Raw genomic sequence first — 12,824 nt, forward strand, 5'->3', positions numbered from 1 at the left:
GGCGTAGATGGATTGATCTGCTTCCGGCAATAGCAGACCTACGCATTCCGCGCAGTTACTTTGCGGTAGCAACGAAGAAGATGTACTAGAATGGCGAATGGCATTTGTTTGTCGATGCAAGTCAGCACGCTTATGCATGCGTCTTATATCTGAAGATATTTGACGATGCTGGAGAACCTTAGCGTACACTCATCGGTGGGAAAGCTAAGGTGGCGCCACTGAAGCCACTTATTATTCCGAAGCTTGAGCTTCAGGCTTGCGTGTTGGGAGCGAGATTTTTACGCTACACGCAGGAGCATCATCCGATTAATGTGAGACGACGAGTGCTTTGGTCGGACAACACAGTTGCGTTGTCGTGGATAAGGTCGGATCCAAGAAACTACAAACCCTTCGTGGCTCATAGGGTGGTCGAAATACTGGAGAGCACATCGGCTGACGAGTGGAGATGGGTGCCTACTGACCACAACCCGGCAGACGAGGCCACGAAGTGGAAGGGAAAGCCCAATTTCGACTTTGGTGGCAACTGGTTTCAAGGGCCAGAGTTCTTACTCCATGGGGAGGATGATTGGCCATCACAGAGGATCAATAGCGACAACCCGTCAGAAGAAATACGGCAGGTAAATCTTCACGTGGAGGACTCTAACACCGGACTATTACCTATCCGGTATGAACGTTTCAGCTGATTGGAGAGGCTACAAAGGATGATTGGTTGGATTGTCAGTATGTGGGCAATCTGAGACGAAAGTATCGTGGCGAACCTATTTTAGGAGGAGTTCTACGACAAGAAGAACTCTATGAAGCGGATAACATTCTGTGGAAGCAGACACAAATCGAGTACTATCCGGAAGAAGTTCGCATTCTGAGTTTGGACGATAACGATGGAAAACCTGGAGGAAAAACGGTATCGAAGCAAAGGCGTATTGCGAATGCGAGGGAGGATAGGTGCAGCGGCGGATGTTCCTTATTCTGCTAAGTATCCCGTTATACTGCCGAGGGATTCCCGACTGGCTGAGTTGATGGTAGAGCGGTATCATCGATTGTATCGTCATGCGAACAACGAAACAGTGACGAATGAGTTGCAGCAGCCAGTGTTACCTACGAACTATAGGGATAGCTTGAAGGGAAATTGGAAGTTAGCGCAGCATATGCTCGACGGAATATGGAGACGGTGGATTAAGGAATATTTACCGGTGATCTCGCGGCAGAGTAAGTGGTTTGAAAACGTGCGGGAGATTAGGGAAGGAGATTTGGTACTGGTAGTGGATGGAATAATCCGGAACCAGTGGAAGAAAGGATTAGTTGAGCGAATTATGGCACGACCTGATGGTCATATAAGGCAAGCGTGGGTACGCACCAATACAGCAGCAGTTAGGAGGCCAGTAGCTAAGCTAGCACTGCTCGAGATAGCAACTTTGTGTGACCAAATGTGGTTGATCACGGGCGGGGGAATGTTAGGAAAAGGCAGTGCTATAGATGAGTCCAACCCGGACGTATAAACGAAGTGAAGTGAAATGACAGCTAAGGAAAGTGACAGTTGAAATGACAGGGAAACGGTAGCACGCGCTTCAAGCAGTGGCGAGAGAAGCGAGCAGCAGGTGACACCGTTTAAAAGTTGAATCGGGTTTTGTGATTGCTATTTTATTTGGATTTATTTGTATTTGTCTTCAGGAGAATAAATAGTTAAAAGTTAAAATTAAAAAAAAACTTTCGCCTTGTGGCTGTTCGCTCTCGCACTCAAAACTGTGTTTACATCATCTATTAACAATTTTTGCTGGTAGGGTGGATTTCTGTGCGGTTTTGTATGGAGTGTTTAAATGATTTCAGCCTCCAACTGTCAAACTCCCCAATAATAATAAAAATAATTACTGAATAGCTTCCAATAAAAAAACTGAAGCATATCAAGGCTGGTATCACTGAATCCGTTCGTAGCGGGAACGTACGGCGCTCACATGAAATTCTAGGGATGGCAACACATTTCTTTAGCCCAGTTCTACAACGCCGCGGTAAAAACTCTAGCAACGCGGTAAAAACTCTAGACGCTAGACGCTAGTCGCTAGACCATCGTTAGGATCGCTAGTACGTTAGGAAAATGAGTGTCGGGACGTACTCCGCCGCTACGAACGGATACAATAATCGGGGCGACTATGGGCTTCGAACGACGAGATCCGTTCGCCGCGGTTGTCAGAAGGCGCTCACTTGGCGCTCAGTTTTAAAATAACGTACCATTGAGAGACCGTAAGAGGCGCGCGAAAGAATGAGTTCTACCTGCAGGGGTCGAACGTTCCCGTTTGTATGGGGAGAAATCCGCGAGGTTTTGCGCAGCGGATTTGGAACGAATGTTGTTTTCAATGTAACGTTTTGCTTCAAATTTTGCTTTAAATGATTGAAGTGAATTGAACTTAGAGGTACGTAACATTTTGAAAATGTTTTGTGATCTATTTCCAATAAAAAAAGTTTTCATCAGTTTTGAAAATTTATATAAAAAACATAAAATATATCGGAATAAAAATATACATACAATTATCTATAATAAAAAGTTATATAAATATATAATTACGTTATGCACGTCAAGCCTGACATATAAACGTGTCACAACGATACGGGATCAACAGACGTCAGCATCTAAGACGGTTAACAAGACGTTAGAAGGTTACGTGCGACCTTGCAACTCTAGAAAGGTCCTCTTTTGATATCTGGTGCTCGATAAATAAAGTCCTTAAATTTCAACTTGTAATTGGCGAAGCCGTTCGGAACAGTTCAGCGAAGTGGTTACATGGTTTGGTGATAAAAGTGGTAGTGGCCGATTAATAAAAGTCACAAAAGGAACCCGCCTCCGGCATCCCCGGCATTTAGGTATTTCCGTCGTGTGTGTTGTGGTTCCCCCTGCCTCGCCTGTTTCAGTACCACGCGTATCCTGGCATACGCTTCCCTGTACGACAGATTTGACGAAAGAATTGTCATTAACCTTCTTGACGCTGCAAGACAATACAATGGAAAAGATTGTTCAGCAGCTGGTTTCAATGCAAACTACCTTGCAAAATCTTTCTGATCGTCAAAATGCGATCGAAAAAGTGCTCAGCCAAAACCACGTGGAAGAAACAAAAGGCCCATTGTCTTCTGTTGACACGTCACACACCAATCGAGCAAATGATTTTGTTTTTCATTCCTGACCCAATCAAAGAGCTACCATCCTACGATGGTAATAAGAAACAACTTTTAGGATGGATATCGAAAGTTGAAACCACTTTGAACATTTTTAGACCAATAGTAACCGGCGAAATATTTAATCTCTATGAAGTGTCCGTTAGCAGCAAATTAATAGGAAAGGCCAACGACGTTTTGTGCCAAGAAGGTAACCCTCATAAATTTGAAGCAATAAAGGAAATTTTGTTGAGTGCTTTCGGTGATAGGCAGGAAATTTCAACGTATAAATGCCAATTGTGGCAGTTGAAACTAACTACAACGATGTCGATCCACAAATATTTCAATATTCACAAAGAAATAGTGGAAAAAATAAAAAATATTGCAAAGCAAAACCCACTTTACCAAAATAATTGGGAAGCTATAAATTGCTTCATCATGGAAGATGCTTTGGCCGCTTTCATAGCAGGGCTTAGCCAAGATTATTACGGCCACGTACAAGCCGCAAGCCTAAAAGACGTTGAGGATGTCTACAGATTTGTGTGCAAACTGCAAACAAAAAAAGACTACACTACAAATCGTGATATAAGCCAAAAACCAAACAGCTACACAAAAAGATTAGATCAGTGACACAACGAACACTCATACATAGGTAGCCAAACGAGGAATAGTAAATACCACCAAGCAGAAACGTCCGAACCCATGGATGCTTCCACTACTAGAAGCAAATTAACCCTTAATAACTCAATCAATAATCAAGAAGTGCTCGATACCGAAAATAGCGAAAATTTTTGTTTCACTTCGGGGCCGAAGTTTCCGGATTAGAAAAAAATAAACACAATTTTCTACCCTTTTTGAGAATTAAGGATAATTGTCGAAACAATATTCTAAATATACTAATAGATTCAGGGGCTAATAAAAACCTTTTGCGACCTGGAATATTGCAACAAATCCAGAAATGCGATAATACTTGTATAAAAAACATGTATGGCAATATAAGAGTGATGTCGAAAGGCAAATCAAAACTGTTAGGTCCACACTTGCCACAAATTGAACTTTATGAAGCCAATTTTCATAAATTTTTCGATGGCCTTATTGGCACTGAAACATTTTCATCGCTTGAATCAATTTTGAATTATAAGGATGAAACAATAACAATAGCAAATCAGACAATAAAGTTTCATAAATATCCTATAAAACACGGATCAAAAGAGTTTAACATCTTGAATGCATCAAAAATCGAAACTATTTCATCTATTAAAGATCTACTTAGAATTGATCATTTGAGCATACAAGAAACAGAAATGCTAATAAGCACTATAATGAAATATGCAAGAATAATTCCTAGGGACAACGAAAAGCAATCCGCTGCAACAGAAGTGAAACACAAAATAAACACGAAATGTGACAGGCCTATATACACAAAAACATACAGATACCCGATTGCGCACAAAAAAATAGTAAAAGATCAAATCGAAGAAATGTTGCAACATGGTATAATTATTCATTCAAAATCCCCATGGAATGCCCCCATATGGGTAGTCCCAAAAAAGAAAGACGCATCTGGAAAAGAAAGTTTTCGAATAGTTATCGACTACAGGAAACTTAACGAAGTCACTGTCGAAGATAGGTACCCTATCCCGCAAATCGAGGATATTTTAGAAAATTTGGATAGAGCCGAATACTTTTCCACATTGGACTTGAAGAGCGGTTTCCACCAAATTGAGATGGATTCCGAATCGAGGGAAAAAACTGCATTCAGTACCGAGTCCGGACATTATGAGTTCTTACGCATGCCGTTTGGACTCAAAAATGCTCCTTCGACATTTCAAAGAGCAATGAATTCTATCTTATCGGATTTAATTGGTCAAAAATGTTACGTCTATCTCGATGACGTTATTGTTTTTGGTATCGACATAAAAAAACCATATCTCTAACCTTAACGAGGTAGTTGAACGATTAGAAAAGGCAAATTTAAAAGTTCAAATTAATAAATACGAGTTTCTAAAACGCGAATGTGAGTTCCTTGGTCACATCGTAACGAAAGATGGCATTAAACCAAATCCTGACAAAATAAAGGAAATATTAAATTGGACTTTGCCGATCAACGAAAAACAAATAAAACAATACTTAGGATTATTAGGGTACTATAGAAAATTTATTAAAGATTTCGCTAGGATAACTAGGCCTATGACAAAGTATTTAAAACAAAATGTTTCACTAAACACAACAGATCCCGAATACATAGAGGCGTTCGAAAAATCTAAAACTATCCTTACAATGGATCCTATACTTGTGTACCCGGATTTCCAAAAACCATTCACGCTAACTACAGATGCATCTAACTACGCTTTAGGTGCAGTCCTATCCCAAACTTTAAACTCAAGAGATCATCATATCGCGTTTGCCTCTCGAACCTTGAACCATGCAGAAATAAATTATTCAGCTACAGAAAAAGAGGCTCTTGCCATCATATGGGCGGTTGAAAAGTTTAGGCCATACCTATTTGGTCATAAATTTACGCTAGTAACCGATCACAAACCTCTTATTTTCATAAAAAATAGCATAAAAAACTCGAAAATTATTCGATGGAGGCTAACATTAGAAAACTATGACTATGACGTCCAATACAGGAAAAACTAATGTTGTTGCCGATGCTCTAAGCAGAAAAATAGAAGCTAATAACAACGAGATCTGTTCAAATGAAGACTCAGTAGTAAATAATGCATCCGATACCAGCACAGTTCATTCAGCTGAAAGTTCGCAAGACTTTTTCGTACACTTCACAGAACGTCCCATAAATTACTATAGAAACCAAATTATTTTCCGGGAAGCGCAAAACGAAGAAATTATTAGAGAAACCCCTTTTCACAATCATAGTATAACTATTATTGCTAAAGAATCATTTAGTACTGCCGAAATCTTGGCATTTCTAGAAGAGTATCACAACGTAAAACAGAGCGCAATCCATGCTAAAGAAACCCTATTTCAAACTATACAAAATGCATGTAGGACATGTTCGTTCGATACACCCTCCCATATCGTAATTACGCCCACTATAGTTGAAGACGTAACGATAGATGAAAAGCAATATACACTCATCAGACAAGAACACGAACGTGCACATAGAGGAATACAAGAAATAGGAAACCAACTCAAAAGAGCATATTACTTCCCAAATATGAACACTAAAATACGGAAATTTATAAACGCATGTAAAATTTGCGCCAAATATAAATACGATAGGAAGCCTTACAACATCAAAATTTCTCCAAGACCTATTACACAAAAGCCGTTCGAACGCGTTCATATGGATATCTTCGGAATGGATAAGCATTATTTCTTATCACTAGTTTGTTCGTTCTCTAAACACCTTCAACTGGTGAAAATAGATTCTAGGAATACAATCGACATCCAATCAGGTCTCACTCATTACATCTCTACATTCGAAATCCTTAAAAAAATTGTGTGTGATCATGAATGTTCCTTTAGGAGCCTGCAACTACGAGGGTTTTTGAATAACTTAGGTATCGAACTTGAATTTGCATCGAGTTCAGAATCAAATGGACAAGTGGAAAAGACTCACAGTACAGTGATGGAAATATTTAATACCAACAAACACAAGTTCCTCCAGCTCACTACACAAGAAATCATGAAAATAACAGTATCACTTTACAATAACAGTATCCACTCCGCCACAAAATTTACACCTAACGAAATAATCTTCAACAAATCCGACAATACCAATCCGAGAACTATCCAAGAACAATCTAGTAAAATTTACGATAAAGTAATAGATAGCCTAAACAATAGCAAAATAAAAATGCAAAAGTATAATGATACAAAGGAAAGTCCCCCGAAAATCGAAATTGGCGAAGAAATTCTCGTAAAAAAGGGGGAACGAAAAAAACTAGACCCTAGATTCCAAGAAACAAGTTGCATGCAGGAAAATGAACGAACTATAACGATAGGAAAGGGCGTGAAGAGAAATAAAAATAAACTAAAGCGAGCTAGCTAAACAAACTATTTCCATTTAGCTCAAATCGCAAACTTAGATAGAAAAGATTAAATTTAGTGAATTTCATACGAAGGGCGTTAATAGGGTAGATATTAAGGTTATAGGTTAAGTAGTAGGGTCTGCGGATATTATAATTAGATAGGTGCGGACTTTAATCGATTACCCAAAAGTAACCTACTTCATAGCAGACGCGGCTCTCCTCATGTGAGAACTAAGTAACCTCGCGACTCATGAAGTGACGAACGAGGGCGTTCGTCTTTTTTGCCCCGGAGGAATTACGTTATGCACGTCAAGCCTGACGTATAAACGTGTCACAACGATACGGGATCAACAGACGTCAGCATCTAAGACGGTTAACAAGACGTTAGAAGGTTACGTGCGACCTTGCAACTCTAGAAAGGTCCTCTTTTGATATCTGGTGCTCGATAAATAATATATATATATATATATATATATATATATATATATATATATATATATATATATATATATATATATATATATATATATGTATACACATATATATCATATAAAATTATATTATATATTTTTATATTATTTATATTATTCACAAAAAGTGTTCAAAGCACACTAACTGTGTAATAACACAGTAACACAGTAAGTGTAAGTACAGTGTGCGTACACACACACATATATATATATATATATATATATATATATATATATATATATATATATATATATATATATATATATATATATATATATATATATATATATATATATATATATATATATATATATATATATATTATTTATCGAGCACCAGATATCAAAAGAGGACCTTTCTAGAGTTGCAAGGTCGCACGTAACCTTCTAACGTCTTGTTAACCGTCTTAGATGCTGACGTCTGTTGATCCCGTATCGTTGTGACACGTTTATACGTCAGGCTTGACGTGCATAACGTAATTCCTCCGGGGCAAAAAAGACGAACGCCCTCGTTCGTCACTTCATGAGTCGCAGAGAGGTTACTTAGTTCTCACATGAGGAGAGCCGCGTCTGCTATGAAGTAGGTTACTTTTGGGTAATCGATTAAAGTCCGCACCTATCTAATTATAATATCCGCAGACCCTACTACTTAACCTATAACCTTAATATCTACCCTATTAACGCCCTTCGTATGAAATTCACTAAATTTAATCTTTTCTATCTAAGTTTGCGATTTGAGCTAAATGGAAATAGTTTGTTTAGCTAGCTCGCTTTAGTTTATTTTTATTTCTCTTCACGCCCTTTCCTATCGTTATAGTTCGTTCATTTTCCTGCATGCAACTTGTTTCTTGGAATCTAGGGTCTAGTTTTTTTCGTTCCCCCTTTTTTACGAGAATTTCTTCGCCAATTTCGATTTTCGGGGGACTTTCCTTTGTATCATTATACTTTTGCATTTTTATTTTGCTATTGTTTAGGCTATCTATTACTTTATCGTAAATTTTACTAGATTGTTCTTGGATAGTTCTCGGATTGGTATTGTCGGATTTGTTGAAGATTATTTCGTTAGGTGTAAATTTTGTGGCGGAGTGGATACTGTTATTGTAAAGTGATACTGTTATTTTCATGATTTCTTGTGTAGTGAGCTGGGGGAACTTGTGTTTGTTGGTATTAAATATTTCCATCACTGTACTGTGAGTCTTTTCCACTTGTCCATTTGATTCTGAACTCGATGCAAATTCAAGTTCGATACCTAAGTTATCCAAAAACCCTCGTAGTTGCAGGCTCCTAAAGGAACATTCATGATCACACACAATTTTTTTAAGGATTTCGAATGTAGAGATGTAATGAGTGAGACCTGATTGGATGTCGATTGTATTCCTAGAATCTATTTTCACCAGTTGAAGGTGTTTAGAGAACGAACAAACTAGTGATAAGAAATAATGCTTATCCATTCCGAAGATATCCATATGAACGCGTTCGAACGGCTTTTGTGTAATAGGTCTTGGAGAAATTTTGATGTTGTAAGGCTTCCTATCGTATTTATATTTGGCGCAAATTTTACATGCGTTTATAAATTTCCGTATTTTAGTGTTCATATTTGGGAAGTAATATGCTCTTTTGAGTTGGTTTCCTATTTCTTGTATTCCTCTATGTGCACGTTCGTGTTTGTTGGAAATTGAATTAAATTGAATTGTAGTTAGTTTAGAAAATTGGAATAATTGAAAGTGCAAGTTGCTAATTTCGCAGATAATTTAAAGAAATACTTTCTTTGGTGGCCGGAATGTTGGAAATTGAATTAAATTGAATTGTAGTTAGTTTAGAAAATTGGAATAATTGAAATTGCAAGTTTTCATGAATTGTGTCAAATGGTGAAATGTTTCAATTGAATTAGATCAGTTACGGATTAGGATGAAATGAACTATGAATGAACTATGTAAATAAAAATGACAAGTGAATAAACAGTAGCAAATTGATTGGCGCAAAGGACACAACGGCTTATCCATTCTTTTCGGTTTTCGGTAATCCGTATATCACAACCAGCTTTTTTTAGTGATAATTTATCACATTTAATGGTCCTTCGAACCGGATTGTGATTACGGATTTTCTATTCATCGCTCTGCATCAAGAGCTCGGGAATTCGCTCTGCATCAAGAGCAGCAAGTGAGCTGATTCATCGTCGTTTACCGCCATCGCAAATCGCCCTGCATCAGGGGCAACGGCCAACGATCGATCGCCATCGCATTTTCAAAGTTCGCGCCACGTAAATTTGTTTCGGTTCGGTTTCTCGTAACGTGAGTGTGAGTGGAAATGGATAAGAAGATAAAAGCCTTCCAACTAAAGAAAAGGATCGCAGTGGAAAACATCAGTGCCCTCGAACGGTTCCGTGAAAGCTTTTCCGGCGATGACGCCAAGCAAATCCCGGAGGCGTCAGCAGACTTGGACAGGCATAAGGACGAGTTTTTCATCGCGATAGCCAAGCTTGAAGAGCTCGACGACAGTAATGAGGCCATCGAATTGTGCATCAAAGAAAGAATCGAGATAGAAGGACGGTGCAGGAAGCTTAAATCTTTCTTTCGGGAAAATTTACGCAAGGAAGAAGTGTCGCTAAACGAAACGACAGGTTTGGCTTCGTCAACGTTCGCATTTGGTCGGCCAAACACCCCACACTTACGCCTTCCAAAGATCGAGCTGCCAACCTTCGATGGGGATCATACGAAATGGCTTTCGTTCCGCGATCGCTTCATAGCGATGATCGACGCTTCATCCGAGCTTCCATCGATAGCAAAGCTCGAATACTTGCTATCATCATTGAAGGGAGAAGCGGCGCTTCCTTTCGAACACACTGCATTAACAGACGATAACTATTCAGTTACGTGGGCACAGCTTCTAAAACGCTATGATAATTCTCGGTTACTCGTGCGGGAATATTATCGCAAGTTGCATTATCTTCCCGCTGTACATGTAGAGTGTGTGGACAAGCTGACAAACCTAGTGGACGAATTTTCGCGATATGTGAACGGTTTTGTGAAGCTGAAGGAGCCAGTGGATTCATGGGACACGCCACTCTCAAACATGCTTCTTATGAAGCTCGACCGTGCGACACTTTTGGCGTGGGAAAAACATTCAGTGCATTTCAAAAGGGACAAATATAGTGATGTGATACAATTTGTGGAAGACCGTATACAAATCCTTAAATCTACAAACAATTTCGCGAGTGAATCTGGTGAACGTTCGAGTAAGGTGGCCGGCTCCAATCGTCCTCCACAAGCACGTAGATCGATCGCAAATGTAGCATCTTCGCGGTCGACACCAACGGTTACATCAAGTTCCAAGTGTCTCCTGCAGTGTGCTGATAGCCATCTTCTACGTAGCTGTCCGGTGTTCAATGGCAAGGATGTGCATCAACGTCGTGAGTTTGTTTCCTCAAAGCATCTGTGCTGGAATTGTCTGGGTGATTCTCATCAGGTGAAGGCATGCAAATCGGACTATACATGTCGTATATGTCATCAGCGTCATCATACACTATTGCATGCACCCGTTCATACGCCTAGCTCAACGGTCGCGATGGCTATTCAAAACAATGATGGTATGGTGTTTTTGGAAACGGCTCTGCTATACATCGTTGACGGATACGGAAAGAGACATGAAGCAAGAGCACTTCTCGACTCGGGTTCTATGTCGAACTTTGTCTCTAACACGCTTGCTCGGAAGCTTCTCGGGACGACTCGCAACAAGGTCAACGTGTCCGTCGCAGGTATCGGAAATGCGTCACAGCTGATGAAAGGTTCGATCGTTGCAACCGTCGAATCGAGGATCAACACTCATGCATCTCAGCTGGAGTTGCTCATCTTAGACTCTCCCTTTATGCACATACCAACGACTCCAATTGATGCATCATCATGGGAAATGCCGAGCTTGCCGCTTGCTGACCCTTCGTTCTATGTACCTGGCAAGATCGACATCATCATCGGTGGAGATACATACTGGGAGCTTCATTCCGGTAAAAAACGTTCCCTCGGCGAAGGGAAACCATGGCTTGTGGAGACTGCTTTCGGCTGGGTTGTCGCAGGAAATGCATCGTTTGGTGGTTCTCATGGTTCGCAGCTATGCCACTTATCTACCAACGTCACGCCTTCACTGGAATCGATAATGGAACGCTTTTGGAAGATCGAAACAGTCGCTGAGGATCTGATACTATCAGCGGAAGAGAATGCCTGCGAGAAGCATTTCGTAGCCACTACAACCAGAGATGCATCTGGCAGGTATGTTGTATCTTTGCCACAAAGCTCTAATCCTTGTGTCGTTTTAGGATCGTCAAAGTCAATTGCTGATCGTCGACTCTTAGCTGTTGAGCGACGTTTAAAGGCTGATCCTAAAATGAAGGAAGAATACATTAAATTTATGAAAGAGTATGAGCGTCTGGGTCATATGAAACGGCTTACCGAACCGGTCGACGATTTATGCGAGCACTACTACCTGCCACATCATGCGGTGACAAAGGAGACGAGCACAACTACTAAGGTGCGAGTTGTATTTGATGCATCTTGCAAAACCTCGTCAGGGTACTCATTGAACGATAAGCTATTGGTGGGACCGGTAATCCAAGACGACCTCTTCTCAATCATCGTTCGTTTTCGATCACGTGCAATTGCGCTATCTGCCGACGTGGAAAAGATGTACCGCCAGATTCTCCACGATGAGCGAGACCATCAGTACCTCCGTATACGTTACAGGGAAGATCCGTCAGAACCAATCCAAACCTTCCAATTACTAACAGTAACATACGGCACCGCATCCGCACCATTCTTGGCAACGAGGACATTGAAGCAAATAGCTCATGATCACCATACTCAGTACCCACTGGCAGTAAATGCAGTACTTCGTGATTTTTATGTGGATGATCTATTATCGGGAACAGAGGAAATCTCAGATGCAATCGAAAGCACTCCAGGGCGTCCCATCAGATGATTTGGCAGTTCTACCAACACAAGAGTTGCATGATCCTCAAGTTGTGTCAACACTGGGACTTGTTTGGGAACCAGCAGTAGATATGTTTCAGTTTCGGATTGATCTGCCACCCACTGCAACCGTCTTAACAAAGAGGCTGACATTATCGTACATTGCCAAAATCTTCGATCCGCTTGGATGCTTCGCAAAACGCATATGGTGCGTGTTGCTACGTCAGAGCAGAAGCTCATTCAGGGGTCTCGGTGCA

General features: G+C 40.2%; 1 protein-coding gene across 1 annotated transcript; it reads left to right on the forward strand.

Annotated features, from left to right (window-relative positions):
- Positions 1 to 10,985: 10,985 nt before the first annotated feature.
- Positions 10,986 to 12,723, forward strand: LOC133393554 (uncharacterized). The gene has a single exon (XM_061658995.1). The coding sequence runs from the start codon at positions 11,174 to 11,176 to the stop codon at positions 12,575 to 12,577; it is 1,404 nt and encodes a 467-aa protein (XP_061514979.1). The 5' UTR covers positions 10,986 to 11,173; the 3' UTR covers positions 12,578 to 12,723.
- Positions 12,724 to 12,824: the final 101 nt, after the last annotated feature.

This window comes from Anopheles gambiae, chromosome 3 (genome assembly GCF_943734735.2).
Source record: "Anopheles gambiae chromosome 3, idAnoGambNW_F1_1, whole genome shotgun sequence".
Lineage (NCBI taxonomy): Eukaryota > Metazoa > Arthropoda > Insecta > Diptera > Culicidae > Anopheles > Anopheles gambiae.